We start from the raw sequence: 19,646 nt of genomic DNA on the forward strand, positions 1-19,646 counted from the left end.
ATATATTCCATATATAACTATATATGTATTCCATATATATAAATATATATTTTCCATATATATAACTATATTCCATATATAACTATATATATTCCATATATAACTATATATTCCATATATAACTATATATATTCCATATATAACTATATATATTCCATATATAACTATATATATTCCATATATAACTATATATATTCCATATATATAAAATATATATATTCCATATATAATATATATATTCCATATATATATTCCATATATAAATATATATATTCCATACATATATATTCCATATATAAAAATATATATATTCCATACATATATATTCCATATATATAAATATATATATTCCATATATAAATATATATTCCATACATATATATTCCATATATATATATATATTCTATATATATAAATATATGTATATTCCATATATATAAATATATGTATATTCCATATATAAATGTATATTCCATATATATAAATGTATATTCCATATATATAAATGTATATTCCATATATATAAATGTGTATTCCATATATATTAAGTATCTCCATAGAAAACTTTATTATTCAAACTCCTAAATGTATTCTTAAGTATATTTCACAGTTTATTCTGTGTGTGAAAGAAGTATTTTCTCACTTATAAATGACTAGATTCCTGATCCAAGTAAGATGTGTATGGTTTCACTATCAAAGGCTAGAAGAGTCATATCATTGGCTCTCCAGGCCACTACTGCATAAGCAAGCTGGAAATCAAATTGAACCAGGAGGCGCATAATTTATGTATTAAAACTGCAGAAGAAACCACAGCTGAAAAATTATCTTGGAGTGAACAAATGACTAAAGTATCAGAATTGCATTGCTTTAGTTCAACAATATCTTACAAACCCCATTCTAAAGGGACAGATTATCCATCAGAGAAAATGAATACATTCTAAGCATAGAATTTATCAAATAGTCCATCTTTAGTACCAATTTTTCTTTTGATTTTTGATCACTTTGAGTACAAAAAAAGATGGGATTCACTAGAAACTATTTTTCAGAATAAATTGCAGCCACATAAGTATAACGTCTGCTAGAGAAAAGCCAAACCAAAAAATCCATTTCATCTATTTTTCTTTCTATACACTAGATACTTACTTGCATAGCACTGTATGAAGAAAACATTGTTGGGCCTTTGGATATGATAACATCAGAAACAAAATGTCTTTCTGAATAAAACTGCTTCCCTATATTTTTTAATTGTCTTTGTCTTTTTCGGGACTCATCTTTCTAGATGTGTTAAGCTAGCAATAGATGTGGTAGCAGAATTGAAAAATAAACAACTTTTTGGTTCTTTTTTTTTTTCCTCACATTCAAAATACTTGGGGGACATTTTTGTGCCAGATCGCCCTAAAAACTTCATAAGGAGTGCTTGAGTCTCTCCCTTTCTTGCAAGTTGCAGTTAAAGCGTTCATATTTAACTAATGATTAATAACTCTTAGTATACATTAAATTTTGGTGTATCTAGTATTGAGAAAACTCATCGTTAAAGAAACTGATGAAAACTGGAATGGAGTGTAAGATAAAACTGCTTTTAAAAAGTAGTTAGCTATATTTTGCTTAGCTCACAGAATTCTTATTCTCTTATATTTTAATCTTTTAAATCAAACTACCTGAAGTTGAATCTGTACACAATATTAGTATTCTCAGAGGAATAAGATTTTGTATCCAAAGGATGTGTTTGAAGATATAGCAATGAGGGAGAATAAAGAAAAATCAGCAATATTTTTTCAATTTCTTTCATCACATATACTAGTTTTCTCTGAGATTTGGAAATTGTAGGCATTTTGTATATTGCAGTACATTTATAATAGCCATAACATGTATTTAGGATTGAACTTTCTTCATACCTCAGCCATCATAAAAATGGAAAGTAACATTCCTAGAAGAAAAGCGCAGGCTTGAAGTTCAAAAACTAACCAAATAAGCAAATGATAAAACACAAAACAAAATAAAACACGATCACTGATACTGAAATGGACACAGATAAAACACATTTACATAAACAAATGACTTATTTTATACAAAATTGTAAAAGTTTCCAAATGAAACTTTTCCCCTTAGCCATAGCTATTGACTGTTTACTACATAGGCACTACATGAATACCAAACTTCTATAACTCATTCATCGTCGACACTAAAGAATTAAAATCAAAACTTGGGGATACCATGAATTTTTTGAGCAGGGGCCTTTGTGGTGGTGGTTGTTGTTCCAGCTGAGAGTAATTTAATAACAGGGGACAGAATGTAGCTCTAGATCAGTAGTTCTGATCAGGGACAATTTTGTTCCCCAGAAGACATTTGGCAATGTTTATAGACATTTGTTTGTGTCAACTTTAGGGGGTATTACTGGCATTATTGAAATGGATAGAAGGAAATGATAGTTCTAAATATCCTTCCCCATTAAGGAAAACAAATATTTACTTGGTAAAATGCCAAAAAGTTGAAACTCATTGCTCTAGATAAGAAGGCATTTGGGTAGAGAAGCAAGTTCATCAAGAAACATTAATTTTTATAAAATATCTCCCATCAAAGCTTGAAGCAATAGTTTAGAAAGCATTTTTTGATGGCATTTATAAAGAATTGTGACTTTGAAAGAGAATTATAAACTTGAATTTCTAGCATTTATACAAATTTTTGCAATAGAAAATTGGAATAGAACACAATAGAGCTATGGAAATAGATTAAATTAACTTTAAGTAGTTGAAAATATATATTTATCATGTAAAGTAGCTGCAGGGCCCCAGGGTTAAAAAAAACACGTTCTAAGCTTTGTTGACTATTGTTTTCACTAGGGCCCTAGTGAGAATGGGTCATCAGTGTCAGGTCCCAACTGGCAGTCGGTTGCATATCATATATTATTTGCTAGATATTTATACTAATGTTAACTGTATTAATATCACACCACTCTGTGGGTTCTTTGAAATATTTTCAGTTGCATTTACACAGCTCTGACATCAGAAGGCCCCTTCAAATAATATAACTCAATGTTAAGTAAATCAGACGCACCTATATTTTCCATCTCTAGTCTGATGTTAAAAGTAGGTATAGCAAATAACCATTCTAACAAAATAATGTGGAAATAGCGTCTAATAGAAATCTGATTTTCCATAAAGTACAATTTTGGGGAATAGAAAGGGACAGGAAGAGCTTTGGCTTGTTTAGCATGGTTGTCATGCTACTGTGTATAGAAACTTTCTTTCTATTGCAATATGGAGTCTCTGACAGGCACAGGAAGGCAGGGAAAAGGATAAAGTAAGGGGAGTGTTTCTACTCCATGAAGACAGAAAATGCCTTCTCTACTGTGCATTGAAAGATGATACAATGAAATCAGTTTTCCCCTGGAGTGTATTATGTTCTAAGGACATAAAAATGCCATGTTTACTAAAAGAGTTCTCTCAGAATATTTAAGCTACATAAAGGAATTTTCTTATTTTTAAAAACTACCCAACACAAGCTCTTAAATATGTAGAATTTCATTTAAATAAGTCAGTCAACAATTTTTTATAAAGTATTTAACACTTCATTGTAGAAACATAGGCAAAATGACTATATTATAACCAAAATGAAAAATACTGTTCAATTTAAAAAATGTACTTAAACAAGAACCTGAAAAAGTTTATGATATGCATAACATTGTTCAAGCAAAATTGCACTAGTATTACATAAATCAATAGTTTATAAAGGCCTCAATATGGCAAAGTTTAGAAATAGGTAGTATGCATGCACATAGTACAACAAAAAGTCTTCTTATAAAACAGCAGTTTTTTTAATGCTTGTACAAAGGGATAAAGAGCAACCACATATTTAACATATTTCATCTGTTAGGTTAATACATTATGACAGCTAAAAGTCAGTCATGTCTATCAGAGGAACAAAAAGCCCTCCAAAACTTGTGAATAAATCTTTTGTGCCTTTAAAGATATTTGTATAAAAATGCTATCCTTTTATTTTTATATACAACTTAAATAAATCGCACTCGTTTCAACTCAAATTTGAAGATAAACAAACCAAACGTGAATGGGGTCCATGCGTTCTGTAAAACCCAGAGAAACCTGAATACCAGAGCAACTGGCACAGCATTTCGACTCTCCACTTTTGATTATGGGAAGATCATTGTTCTTCTACAACTTGGAAGGCCCTTGAATATATTTTGGATAGGACAAATAATGGGTTGCTCATATTAAATCTTGAAAATATTTACCAATCACTCTGTATACTAAAATGTCTGCTTTGCCCTTTGTTTTTGACCTAGCAAAGAGGATGCATTCACGTAATTGAAATTCTGTCACCAATTTGTGTGCTTATATATTACTCTTTAGTGTTCGGTGTAGTGTAAGGGGTTGGGTTAATCTTCCACAAAATGGATGTGACTGGGAAGAAATACCTAAGACGCAAGTACCCAATGCCCTGTTGTGCTCTAGGCTGGCTATTTATCTCGAGACTGAGGGAGAATAAAAGGGCTTATTCCATAGCAAGTGCAGTCGGCCAACTTTCGGTTATTTTTTGCTATGTTCTACCACCTAAATATAACTATTGCTTACAAGGTGTATACATTTAGTACATCACATAGAGTCCACTAAGTTTTGGAAAATGTAGTCATCTGTGTTCATGCAAATTATTAATTTTACATATTTTTAAATTTTTTCCTCAAAATTCTCATCTATTGGTTGGCAATCTAAGGCTAATTTCAAAGCAAGTGATGCTGAACTTGTGAGAGCTATATATTTTCAGCAGAGTCTGAATCAATCTTTATGGGCACAAAGAAGAGAGTTGACCATTCAATCATTTTTCCATCAATTTAAACAGAAAAATAAAATGACACTGTATTACAGCCTTCAAAACATATAATGGAAAAGTGCAGAGATTCTCCTTGTTGATTAAGTACAACCAAAAAAGTTCATATAAAATAGATTGCTCATATTCACACTACAAAGGAATATGTTGTTTTTAATTTTAACAAATTCAAAGGTGTGTGATATCAGCAGCATTGTTGTAAATTGTACTGTAGTGCAGTTCTTTTTCATAAAAATACCATACAAATGGTCAATCAATAGTCATCAGCAAAAAATAAAACCCAAAAAAACTCAGAAAACAATTAACCAGGAAAAAGATAAAGAAAGAGGTAATGCTGATGCCAAAACAAGTATAATACTGTTGGAACATACAAAAGTAATCCTTATATTTTATACATTTATACAGCATATAAAAGATATCACTGATTATGCCACTGTCTCTCTTACACCAATTTCTATTTTCTTTGGAAGCAGTTCTTTCCTTTCATCAACACTTCCTAAGGAGTTTCGACAGTTTTGCCCATCCATATATAATTTTGCATATACCGGATTGGAGTAATTTGTTGGCTGAAGGAGAAAAAAATATATATAATTTTATTATTGGTCTTGGCCACATTAATTATTTACTTCCTAGAATGTCCATCTCCTAATCGTAACAATATTTATATGCAATACATTTAATTTATTAAATAGTAATGATTTAAAGGTTATTTACATGTTATATTTACAGACTTTAGTCCACTCGAGCATGGTATTACATGAAACATAATTTTACATTTTGCAAGTAACTTGTGAACCTAAGAGGAGCTTTGCCGTATATAAAAAGCCAGAAAAAAATCTTTGTAAAAGCTATGTTCACTGAGACTTTATTATAAAAGCATAAAATGTGAAACTAAATTGTCATGTTTTCAGTTTTTGTGTTGTCCCCCTTATTGCTATTACAAGCCTATCCGTAGCAAGTAAGATGTGTTTTCAGAAAAGCATTTGTTTGGTGCTTATAATTTTTCAATATGAACTTAAAAACAAGTAAACAAAAATGTAAAGAAATGCATTAGTGTAGCAGATTTTTAAAGCAATATTTTTCCTCAAACAACCTGTGTGTACTTATTAGAAATATTTTTGGACTTTTTCAAAGAATTGTGATGTACACAGTCATCTTAAGTTTCACAAACATAGCATTTTGAAGTAGAATTAGAGGCATGCAGCAGCTGACCTCTTTGAGTTGGAAAACATATACATACAATGTTCACTATTTAACAAATTGCAGTTTATCCCAAGAAAATTTTGCCTAGTGTTTGTTTTTGTTATTTCTTGTTTCGTCTTTCCAAAAACAGTACATTAAATCTTAGTTACAACAAGGAAACATTATAATCTTTGAGCCATGCAATTGAGACAAACATGACAGAAAATGAGGATGAAAACTGTTGATGGGAAAGACGATAAGGGAGAGAATTCTCATCCCTAGGAATTTTGATATGCATATTTTTATTCGTCTTCTGCTTAAAATGAACTATGTAACTTTAGACAGAACAGCTTTCTCTAAACACCAGTTACTTAATTGAAACATGTTTTTGAGAGTGGTTTTGTTAGACCGTCTGTAATTTCTCAATATGATGACACATTTTAAAGTATAGTCTATTTAACTGCACATCAAATTTGTATATATTAAATAAACCACTATGAGAGGAAATGAATAAAATCAAAAGTTTAAATTATTCAGTTTAAATTTCTGGCTAGAGATTCTTTGCTAAGAATAACAAATACTCATGTTCACTGTTAAGGGACAATAACATTTCCAAATCCAGTAGAAGAGATATTTCTACTTAATGGCTTGCCTAAAATAATGTTTTAGATGTAATCTTGCATAGACAGGACACATAACGTAAGCCCCCAATTTAAATGCTATTTTGAAATCTCTTGTTAATTAAAAACTTAATTAAAAACAAGCCTCTAAGTCTAGTAATTAGTCTTTGATTGTGAGGGTTCTGTGATGAAATGGACATGAAATAATGAATATTCTTCTCTTACCCCAGCAGTTAGTGGTCCTTTCAAATCAGAGTTTAGGTAGATGGGCGGCGCTGTGTGTGGAAGCTTGAAAGCACTGGGTCCTCCCCCTATGTACCTGGCCTGTATATAAACAGAAAATTTTAGTTTCTGATCTAATATTATGGAATCACTTTTCATCGATACATATCATGTTAATTCATAAAATAACATAAAAATACCCTTTAGCCTTACACCATTTACAGTGTGTTCATGTTAGCTTTAACAACTTAAAATATCCAATATTAATATTATTAAAGATCCAATATTAATATTGGATCTTTGCTTCATAGGTAGACATTTCTCTCACAAAAGTCTTATTCAGAAAATATAAAAAATAGTCCAAGTAAGAATTGGCATGAATTTGAAGATAAAACTAGTACATATTTATCTCTTTTAAACTCTTCAAACTATTCTGTGGTTACCCCCATAGTCAAATCAATTTTATTAACTGTATTAAGTACTTTCAATCCTTTTGATTATAAGATACCATTGGACTAGAAATTTTACCCTCTTTGAGAATAACAGAAATGAGTGTTCTACAAAATTTTTCTTCACATGTAATGCAATTTATACTGATTGCACCATGCATATATCAAATCCTTGTAACAAAGTGAATGCTCTGTAAAATTCATATGATTATTAAGGTTGCTTCAATATGGCCCTTTGTTTCTCACTACTGTCTAAACCTATTAGAACTAGCTGTTTTTTTCTATAGTTACTCATTTGACAACAATTCACATTTATATTCAAATATCAGGATCCAGCTAGAATCAGTCATCTAAGTCATATTTGATGCAATTTTGGTTATTCAGTCATCCGATTGGTAAATATTTGAGTATTATGCTCTAAGTACATTAAAATATATTTGGGGGCACTGAAGCATAGTTTTATCTTCCTAGAGTAAATGTGAAAATTTTTAAATGTGTAAAAAGCTATTCTCTTTAAGTGTACAAAATTGGATTAATTCTATCACTAGAAATAAAAATGATGAGGAAAAAATAAGAACCCTCCTTCATATGAAAAATGTGTAAAGTATATCCTCATTAGTCTGTTATATGTATGAATACTATATTTTTATTCCTAAGAAAAATGCAAAGAATTTCAGAACTCTATTGTCTTTCTCCTTCATAGATATAATAGATCATCAATAGCAATGTGTAAAATATGTATCATGTCTCCACTTCTGTGATATTTTAAAGCAGAAAATATCAAATGTAAGGTTACCAAGACTTTTTCCTTGAAAAGTTTCAGATGTAGGAGTGAATTTTAATAACTATAAAATTATGTCTAATTAGAAAAATATCGTCATATTCTCTGATAGTACACAATGTATCCATGTGAAAAGATTGATTGATTTTCATAGAAGTGAATATTTGAGCATCAATTTTAGGCTTAGAAAGCCTAATCATGGGTTCAGAACTAGACTGAATATGTGGGATCCTATTCAGATTCTTCAGGAACACCAATGACTGTGATTGCAAAATAATTTGAATGTAGATTGGCCACACTGGATATTTACAATGTAAAAGTGCATTTTGATGAAGTAACATTTGTAAGTCAGAAAAATAAATAACTATTCAATAAATAAGCGAATAAACCAAGAAAAATTGTTTCATAATACTAAATTGATACTCTTAATTTAGAGAAAAAATATTCTAAAATTATCAGAAAGAATATTCAGATAATTCACTGAAGTAAATCTTCACAAGTTTAACTGGATAATTGTATCATTTAGCTATTTCCCTTAAAAGTTGCCAACCTCAGCTTATAGTAATAAAAACTAACAAACATTTTTAAATTTAAAAGGCTGTGGATTGTCAGGCTATATGTATCAATGAAATGTTTTAAACTAGTAAGGATATTATGACAGATAGAAAAATATTTCTCAAAAGTGATTTAATTACAAAGAAGTCCAAGGACACAGCTTATCTGGCTCATCATTTAAACATTATTGGAAACAACATACTTATTTTGATAATAAAGTACTGTACTCTTTTATATTTAAAAAATAAACTGACCAAGATTTTTTACACTAAGCTGTGTATCTAGATTTGCTAATACCTCAACACATTTGATTAGAGCATTATTTTACATGAATTATACATATTTATGAGATACTGTGTTTTGTTATGTTTTTATACATGTATACATTGCAGAAAAAATCAAAGTATTTAGCATATCTATCACCTTATATATAGTTATGTTTTTTTGTGGCAAGAACATTAAAAATTCTTTTCTAGCTATTTTTAAATATACAATACAATATTGTTAACCACCGTCACCTAACTGTGCAATAGAACACCGAAACCCATTCCTCTTATCTGACTGTGACTTTGTACCCATTGAACAACACCTATTTTCCTTCCTCCTCCCCTCTCCACCCTCTAGTAACCACTATTCTACTCTCTACTTCAATATTAACTTCTATAGATTCACATGTGAGTGAGATCATGTGGTATTTGTCATTCTGTGCCTGGATTATTTCATATATGACAATATCATCCAGCTTTATCCATGTTGCCTCAAATGACAGGATTTCCTTCTTTTTTATGGCCGAATAGCATTTTCTTTATTCATTGTTGATGCACACTTAGGTTGATTCTATATCTTGGCTATTGTGAATAATGCTGTAAAAATCATGGAAGTACAGATATCTCTTCAATGTACTGATTTCCTACTTATTATGTATCAATTAAAACAAACAAAATTAAAAGAAGGATGCCATGTCTGAAGTGATGAAAACAAAACTATCTTGTAAGTATCCAGTTCCTACCAAACCAAAACCCCATAGAACCACACTGTAAGGAATACTGAGAGGAAGTGGGTAGAAAAGAAAATGTCTCACCAAACTACTTTTCAGCCATATTTCTAGAAGTTGTGCATTTATTGGTCTTCTCCTTGCATATATTTCAACATTGAAAGTCAATAGCTTTACTTTATAATAGACCTTTATCTATCTATCTATCTATCCATCCCCTGAAGAAGACCTAAACAATTTGCTGTGTGATATCAATACTAAAACAATTTTTAAATGAGTTTTTCGTTTGCTTTAGGTAAACAAAATTAGATAATGAATCATTTTTCAATAAAAAATATAAAAATAACATGTTTATAAAAGAACTGAGCAAATAAATATGTGTTTTCTAAGATGTGTTACACTCAGCTTCAGGTGAATGCAGTCCATAATTGTACTTTCTCTTTAGAAGAGGCTATATCATTCAATACATCCTAAAGTCCCTTATTCTAACTTCAGATAACAGAAAAACTTGGTGAAATTCAGAACCATAAAACAGAGATGCGACTCAAGAATGTTAGTGCTCACTGCCCATTATCTTAAGACATATTACCTTTGTTGGGTCTATCATAAAGCCAGGATCTAAAAGACCTCCATCGTTGTGATCATGATCTACCTCATACATATTATAAGATGGATTGCCAATTTCTACATTTATTCCTCCATTGATAATAGGTTGTCTTCTAATTGTTTTTGTCCTAGAATATATAAACATTAATATGTGTGAGTTTTGTATAAATATCACAATCAAGGCATATGAAATTATATTTATAGATTTACTGACTTATTTTGAAATAAATTGAATAAATTACATTTGTCAAGTAACAGAGGAACAAAAAGTAGTACATTGATAGGCCGTTTTCCCAGTTGTTTTGACTTAACAAAAACACACTGGAAATAAATACCTCCTAAATAGCCGAAATGACATCATTTGAAATTGAATATTTACCAATCTTTTTAAATTCTATTTTTTCTCCTTTCTGAAAACTATCGCAACAAAATAGTGATAAACTCTAAGATTGTTTTCAATCCCCAAGTTACATTGTTAGAATCCTGTTTTACATAATTCAAATACTGACTCAAAAGCTCTTGGTTTTTAAGCTTATTTTGTACAAGTGCAAGTTTGTTACGTGGTTATATTGCATAGTGTTGCAGCCTGGGCTTTTAGTATGTCCATCACCCAAGTAATGTACGCTGTACCCATTAGGTAATTTCTCATCAACCACCCCACTTTCATTTCCCGCCCTTCTAAATCTCCAATAGTTATCACCCTACACTCTATGTCAGTAATAATGGACATTATTTCACGTCCATTTGTAAGTGAGCACACATGGCTCTTGTCTTTCTGTAGACAACCTACTCTTCTAGATCTATAAGTTCATTTTCATATAAATTGAAATGATACTTCTAATGAGGTATAAGTGAATCAATGCACTTTGTGAACGAAATGTACAAATTGGAGATGTATATATGCATATCAGTATCACTGTATTGACATTACTAATCATACACATTAATATAAAAAGATGCTCCTCAGAGACCCTTGCTGTTTCAAGGAAAGACAACTGCAAATGGAAAATCCTACTTAACTTTTGAATAATATGATCTCTTGTCAGTTTTGCTAGAATATATAAATGGACCATTCCCTTAACATAACATGGGAGAAGACTTGTCTAAATTATAATCACTTAAAAGAGAGGTATAAAATGATTTGAAAAACATTGTATTTTACAGTTGGCATAACTAAATCATGTTTAAAAAAATTCACAACAAACATTATGTTTCTGCACCTAGTTGTGTGATTTATTCACTGACTGCTAATCTAGAACATTGCATCTTACCTTCTTTTTCTTTTACAAAGCACTAAACCAATTACTAAGGTGGTTATCAAAGTCACCAAGAGGACGAGAGGCACAATGATGGCAATGCTTCCTGGAAAATAAATGAGTGAATAGATGAAGAAATACATAAAATGAAGTAAAAATTGATAAAACTAAATACTTTATTACACCAAATCACTTGACCATTGATATAATAAAAGCTTAGCCCAAATGTTTATATTTGGGGTTCATAATTATGTTATTGGAAAATGACTCTTCTCTTAAACACTTGATCTGATGGAAATGTTTCTTAGATATCTTTCATTTATGTGTTGCATTTAAATACCTTGAGATTAGAGATCTGACTTTTTTGTTGATCTGTGTTTAGTGATTCCCATCACACACATTTACTAGCAATGATGCAAGTACCTGCTAGTACCTCTTTTTAAATCGACTAAGACTGAATAAACATTTACACAGTTTCACTGACCACATTCCCACCCTTAGTTTTGTTCCTTTAGTCATCCATACTTTCTGGTCAGGGGTCCATGTGACAAGTTAGGTGGCAGCCTGGTGAAACAAAAGGGGTATCAGTGTTTGATTTGGATGGAATCTTGGTGTAAATATTGGTTTCACAACTTACTTGAAGTGAGACCTTATGTAGGTTATTTAAATGCTTTGAGGCTCATGCTCTTCAACTGTAAAACACAGAGAAGAAGACTTACCACAAAGGGCAGTTAGCTTGATTCCACAGAATTAGGGGGTGAAGAGGTTCTCTTTCTCATGTTCTAGTTTCTGAACAGTTTTAGCAAGACATATTTTAGGAGTTTGGCTTATGTGGCAAATGTCAATTATTTTCCTTTCTTCCATATATGAGGAAGGTCTTGGGTACTAGCACTAACAGAATAGATCTTCAAAAATGATCAGTGAAATTTGGTCTTTGTTTTTATGCATCTGAGCACAGGGAGGAGGCAAAATGGAGGAGACTTTGTTTTCCATGTATATACTAGATTAGCAATAGGGTAATCGATTTTTTTAGTCAGTGAGTAGGCAGACAATAATAGCCCATTGCTAATAATGTGACCCACAGGAGAATACACCCAAATATCACTTATTATAAGAAGAAAACTGAATACAGGGTTGCCTGATAACAGGAAAGTATGACATAGCTAATATTAACTTTTCTTACTGAAAAATATCTAGTACACATGAAACAAAGGCTTTTATCTACTTTGAATAAACCTCTGGTTGACAAGTCAACTTAATCACTGGTTAACCTAAGAAACCAAGCAGCCCAACAACTAGTTAAAATTGAACATGGAGATCTTGAATGGATTAAGAATAGAACATTAAAAATTCTGAAAGTCTATGAATTTTTCAGGCAAAGACATGTGCATGTGAAAGTATCAAGGTAGAAATTAATGGTGATATGCACAATAACCAGCCACTTAGAACTGTATTATAAATATATAGATATGTTTTAAGAGCTTTATAGCCAGAGGATATCTGGGTGAGATAATCCATACCGGATCACTTGCCAAATACCAAAAAGGCTTCATTAAGAAAATTTCATGTGTAAGATAAATCTCTAATTTAGAACTTCAAGAAATAACTAGTGTAAAATAACCAACCATCTCTTCTATCCACTTCTTTAGACACTTTCTAAAATGTAAAAGTCATTTTGTTTTTTCATGTAGTTATGAGAACTTATGGTGTTTGATATTACTATATTACCTCCTTTGTTTTGGGAAAGTGAACTTTATATGCATCTGTAATTTATTAGCAATTAATGAAAGAGAATCTGGCAGCTTGGATGGTAATTAACATTTGTTCACAAGTTTTAAATACCAGAGAACAGCTTGGTTTCTTCATAAACTATGACTTCAATTGCTTGATCATGACTTTACAAATATATCTACTTCATTTTCCTCTAAAATTTGTATAAAATTGGTGGGTGTAAAATACCTATCAATATAGTTTTAGGGTATATACAATTTATTTTCTCTCAATGCAATTATAAATCATTTTTTAAAAATAGATTTTACTTGTTCTACAGTTTGACATTCCTATGAGGTAGGAAGCTGTTAATTAAGTATGCTAGAAAATAAAAGGTTTCTTTTTTCCCTTCATAGATGGCAGTTGCAATCCCATATATTACAGCATTTTGTGTCTAAGAGCCTAGACTTCTGATATGTTTATGTAACCAATCAAAGTAACTACTATAAAACCTAGTGTCACCGATAAATAATGCAGGGTAGAAGATTAGCAAGTTTTTTTTTTTAATTTTATAAAATAGTTTTTATTGCTGGAAACACATGTATTTTTAAAATTATATAACAGATATTATAAAAATAAGTACTTTTTCCTAGTATTATATATGACAGTAAATTTCATACTGTAAATACAATGATCAATCTCTATTGCAGGTCATGTTTTATCAGTACATTGTTAATAGAGTATTAGAAACTGAAAAACATAGACTCTGTACTTATTAAGGGTGGAGGGGATATCTCAACAAGTTTCTCATAAAAAAAAATACAGCAAGTCTTTTTTGCAACATGGTTCTGAAACCTCATCATGCAACATTTTTCCATTAGAAGAAAGAACTATAAGTGCTGTGTTGAAGAGCCCCTTTCCATAGGAGAGCTAGTACAGCATAGCAGTTGAGATAATGGAGCCAGGCTACCTCTATTCAAATCTGTTTTACTATTCATTACCAACGCATGCTCAGGCACATTAATTATATTTGTCTCAATTTACTCATCTATAATATGGTTATCATCATTAATAGTTATCATACAGTATTATAGATAGTATTATGCCAATCAGAAAATACTACATACATGCTTAATAAAACACATGTTCTCATAGCACTCTGTACATGCTTCTATTTTGCACTTTTCACAATATAATGCATCAGTTTGTTTTTGAGATATTTGCGGGCACAATCTGTTTCTCTTCTGCAAATAGTGCAGTCCTTAGGATGTCATAGGGTCTATAAATTCAATTCTTATTTAGCAAATATATCTTAAGTGCTTGCTGTGCTCCAGACCCTGAAAATATACTCTATTTTGCACTGAGGATAAAATGACCCTTCTCTTATATTGCTTGATGTATAACAGGATGACAAATAAATGGGTTCATTCACTATAGTAGCATGAATGCTGTATTAGGAAAGTTTGCATTGTTCTGGGAATATAAAGGAGGTGCCTCCAACTAGATCTGGGGTGGAAGGAGACTAGTTTGTCTTGCTTAAGGAGCAAATCCTCTGTTGTCGGTGAAGAGACTTTAAAGGCCAAGAGGATTACGATTAAGGAAAAACAGTTGTGCTGGAAGGAGATGTGACTGCAGTGGAAAGCAGAGGTGAGATTATGAAGGAGTGTGTAAGCCATATAAATCAGATGGGCAATTGTACTATTTTTTTTTTCTTTTTAAAAAGATGATGTTGAAGAAAATTTAGGAAGAAACATCTACTGAATTTATTGTTTGATTCAACTTAGGAAAGAGAGAGAAGGTTAAGGATGGAACTTAAGTGTTGTTTCCATAGCCAGGTGGATTGGCTCAAGTCTCAGCGGAAGTATCACCACTTTTCAGCCATCCACATGGATGGACAGAAAGGCAAAATAAGGTATATGAAAATGACTGTGGATAGGGGGCAGTGATGAGATCATTTGGGAACTGAGCTTGAGATCCCTGTGGAATATAGATGACACAGATACAGATATATCAAGCAAGCAGTGAAATATATGTCTCAAACTTAGGAGATAAATCAATATTGAGCATAGGAATTTTGGGGAATCAACAGAGTTGATAACTCATGTCAAGGATTATGTCTTGGCAAGGAGAGTGTATCTAGTGATAAACAGGTAAATTAATCAAGCAGAATAGAAAGAAAATAATGTCAAAAGGAAGACAGAGTTGCTTCAAAAGAGGTAGAAGAGAAACCAGAAGTGTTCACTATCATGAAGTTCAGAGGAAGAGAACATTTTATTTACTGATCAAGTTTTCAATAGAACAATATTAGCATAAATTATATAATTAAAATGACTGCCTTTGACATGTTGCTCTATACCCTGTTCTTAAGTTTGCTTATAGATATGTATAAATGTAGAGTATATATATTTGTTGAAATTAGCATCCTTTCTCTTAAGCATTTTGGTACATTGTAATGTTAAAAATTGTAAAGAAAATATGTTCCCAACTTAGTAAAGGTGATCCTTCCAGTGGTCTTCAAGAGGCTGCCTATCACCTTGGTCCTGTATCTCTAACTTCACTTTGTACCACTCTCCCCCTTGTTTTCTTGATACCAGCACACTGGTCTTCTTTCAGTCTGCTGGACATGTCTAACTCTTTCTTGCTCCATGGTTGTTGTACCTGCTGTTCTTTATTCTTGTACCTTGAGCCTCAAGTCTCAGCTGAAGTATCACCACCTCAGAGAAAACATTCCTGGCCTCACTTTTCCTGTGACATTCTCTATCTTTGCCCTTTTTATCTTTTTTGTTTTTGCTTCCTTCACGGACCAATCAAAACTCACAATTACTTTATACATTTGAATATTTCCTTTTTTATTTACTTCCTTGTTTTATTGCTGTTTACTCCATTAGAACCTCAGCTTCATGAGAGGAAGCACTGTCTGCCGTCCTCACTGACCTGCCTCTGGGATCTAGTGCAGTACTTGACACTTAGCAGAGACTTGATAAACCTTTGCTTCGGGAGAAATGGAAATAAAACATTATTTTGTTGTGCTTTTCAGTTACATCTCTATATTTGCAGATTTATAATTCCTGGTATAATATAACCAGATTTTTCTGTATTAAAACATAATGGATGATATAAAATGATAAAGACAAAGTAGCAAAAGAGATACAATGACCCCCTAACAGATATCTTGCCCCTATTGTCACTATAGTAAAATACAGCATCTCTACATTACTGTACCACCAATGCTGAGTATATTTTTGTCTTTCATAATTTCAGCGGATACAACAAATAACATAATTGAAACACTGATCATTCAATGCTCAATTTTATGTAAATTTTAAAATTTTATGTAAATTTAAAATAGAAGTATGCAATGAATATTTTATCATCCTGAGTTTAAAACTCTTCAAAATATCTTCAGAAGAGTCAGACTAGATTTTTAAAATGGAACCTCAGCACAAAGCCCTAGATAATAGATCTGCCTAATTCCACAAGCTGCTTTTAGATACTTTAAACATCAAAAGCCGGTGAACATCACTACCACTATTCGGAGATGATTATGAAGGCCATGTACAAATCAGAAAAGTAAATCTCTGTATAAATTTATAGTAATTAGGCAGACAGAGGCAGTGTTTTCTGGACTATGCCAACAAAGGTCCACTGATGATAGAAATGCAGATTTGAAAACACATTCCTAAAATTTCATCTTTCTTATTGGGCAGACGACTTCTTCTCAAGTTTGGGGAAGGTTTGACAACCATTCAAAACCACTAGATTTTACCCAAAATAATAAAAGTAATCCTCTTTCATGGGAAAGGTCAGTTTAACTACCTTTTCCCTTCTTTCAGAGCTACTGAGGCAAGTTTCTCAAAGCATAAATGTCTGATAATAAGCATCTAATAGAGTCATTATTTGGTCAACTTTGATCAAGTTTGTGATAATTTGACATATATGTAGCTAATAGCCCTTTCAAAATGCATTGATAGTTCTATTAAATTTCATGACTTTAAATTAGTGATGGGAGAAAGAGCTTCAGAATCATTGGAAAGGGTTACAACTATTTGCAACTCTTTCCCCTATTTGATGTTCTTTACTTTAGAACTGTTGCATGTAATTAAAACCAGTTTCTTACATTTGTCCATACAAATCGTTGGAGACCCCACTCTCTAACGGGAACACCTGGAGCATTCCAGATCCAAACCATTTTCCAAACACCAAACTTTCCCTTTGTGGATGGAGCTTATACAAAATTTCCAAATTTAATACACAGTCTATGCTATTTCTTGTCAGAGTTTTAAAAAAATTTTTAAATTGTTTTTGATGCTCTAAAATGGCTATGTGTTTTCTTTATATTCGATCATTGAGAAACTACCATTAAAAAGGCTAAAATATCTTTTTAATTCCTAATTTATAAATGCAGCATGTTCTACAGCTTGATAACTTCAAATGCATTTTTTTATTAATGCTTTTAATGATTGTTGAGTTTTGCAAATAGTTTATAAAATCATACATAAATTAATATGCCTCCAGAGTTATTACTGGTAGCATTAGTTTGAGCCCTAAATCTTGGGAAGAGAGATAAAGTATTTTTTCTTGTTCTTTTGCATATCAAATTAGGCAAGACACATTTTGCCACTGCTAACCTTTTATCAACCAATTCCCCAAATCCCAGTGTCCTATTCCTACAATTATATGCTCATAGCTTCCCTACGGCCTCTCCCTTCCCTGACCTAAGGAGAGCACACAAATTCTAAGATCAACTCAAAATGTTCCATAACCAAAAATCACTCACCTCACCTATCCAAATTTAAATATTCATGCCCAGACTGTCTATTCTAGACCTATTTTCCATTTTTCAAAGATGCCTAGGCTTATTAATAAACCCAAATTTCTAAATTAGGAAAAATTGGACAATGATATCAAAACTGTCTGGGGGCAGAGACAACAAACAGGAATGTCAGCAGAGATGGGAAGCCTGCTTCTAGGGTACAAAAATGATATATTTTATACTTTAATAGTCTCTCTCCTTTTTCGCTAACTCTGAAACACTATGCTTTTTGCTTGTTTTTATGAAATCCTTGTCACCAGCAGTAAAGGACTAGGGAAAAATTGCTAAGGTAAGCAATCTTCCATCAAGGATATTATTTTTTCTTTGCAAATTTATTTACACCCAATAGACAATACAAATTTTTCAAAGGTTTTTCATTCATGGTCAAATTAATGACAACATGTGTGAACTGGCAAACTTTATTTCAGACTTTTATTTTGAAAAACTTTATAACATCATTTCAGGTTGTCAGAAACTGTACACAGACACACAATGATGATATAGACACACAACGAGGATATAGACACAAGTGACCCTAAGACTGTGGCTGCACAAAAAAATTTGCAAAAATGTTGATCTATATTTTAATATAGTTCAAAATCAATACTTTAAAGATAAAGAAGCAATAAATCAACTTATATCTTTATTAATAATTGCTTGTTAACTTGCTTCTCTTTCAGACTAACCAATAAAGCCTGTCTTTCTCCCCCCAAGACACATTGAAATGCATTCCAAGACAATACACTTTGCTCTAATTAAAACATGGAATCATTTTTCTTCCTGGAGCATTTTCACATCCATTGTGATATCTGCGACTTTTTCAGCTGATGAATATTTCCAAAGAAAAGCTTATGCTAGGTTAGCAGATGTGCATTCTGAAAACTCCCCAAATTTGGGATAAACTCTCCCAGCCTAAAAGAAAATGTACACACTGGATCCTGTAATTAGATGAGAGCTCAGTGCTTCCTCTTTCAAAAACACCTCGATTGCAGTGGATCTCTTATAAAATTCCGTGAAGAAAGTGTTCTAAGACTCATCTCACTCAATAATGACATAACAATGATTTATATACAGTGTAGATTACCCAAAATATTAATCTGAGAAACTTACTTGTGCTGATATGGTCAGACTTGCTGCTCCTTGGGGCTGGCCTTTCACACTGTGTGCCTGACCAGTTGGTGGAGCATCTAAAAATATCCAAACAACAAACAAAACAGATCAGCGGATAAAAAGCCCAGAAGTCGGCTAATGTAGTAACTTTAACCAAATGAAATGTTACAGGAGCCAGTCATCACAAATTCATGAATATTACATAGAGATTTCTGATGATCTCTTGCATATTGTTAGTATGCTGAGTGTAACTTTCATTGGACTTCATTTGTTAAAATACTTTTTAAAATGTAGATTTATAGACATTTTACTTATTCTGTGTTAAAACTGGCACATTTTATAGCGATATTGAAATCTTGATTAAGAATTGGAAATTGATTTGAGAGTTACGGAAAATTACAAGTGGCCACTTAGAAAAATTGAGTTTGCATATTAAGCAAATCCTTCTGTAAGTATCTGTGTCTTTTTCTGGTTGTTCTAAGTCCAGAGTGGAACTAACTACCAAA

The 19,646-nt window shown here is 31.7% G+C and overlaps 1 protein-coding gene across 1 annotated transcript in view; it reads right to left on the reverse strand.

Moving 5' to 3' along the window:
• Positions 1-3,505: 3,505 nt before the first annotated feature.
• The window catches only part of LRP1B (LDL receptor related protein 1B), a 1,946,873-nt gene continuing 1,930,732 nt past the window's right edge, over positions 3,506-19,646 (reverse strand). Inside the window, exons 90-94 of the mRNA XM_063790432.1 lie at positions 19,141-19,217; positions 11,523-11,613; positions 10,235-10,379; positions 6,870-6,968; positions 3,506-5,408 (exon numbers count right to left, since the gene is read on the reverse strand). Coding sequence (XP_063646502.1) covers positions 5,268-5,408; positions 6,870-6,968; positions 10,235-10,379; positions 11,523-11,613; positions 19,141-19,217 — 553 coding nt within the window. The 3' untranslated portion in view covers positions 3,506-5,267. The remainder of the gene's footprint in view (positions 5,409-6,869; positions 6,969-10,234; positions 10,380-11,522; positions 11,614-19,140; positions 19,218-19,646) is intronic.

This window comes from Pan troglodytes, chromosome 13, assembly GCF_028858775.2.
Source record: "Pan troglodytes isolate AG18354 chromosome 13, NHGRI_mPanTro3-v2.0_pri, whole genome shotgun sequence".
In the NCBI taxonomy this organism is placed as follows: domain Eukaryota; kingdom Metazoa; phylum Chordata; class Mammalia; order Primates; family Hominidae; genus Pan; species Pan troglodytes.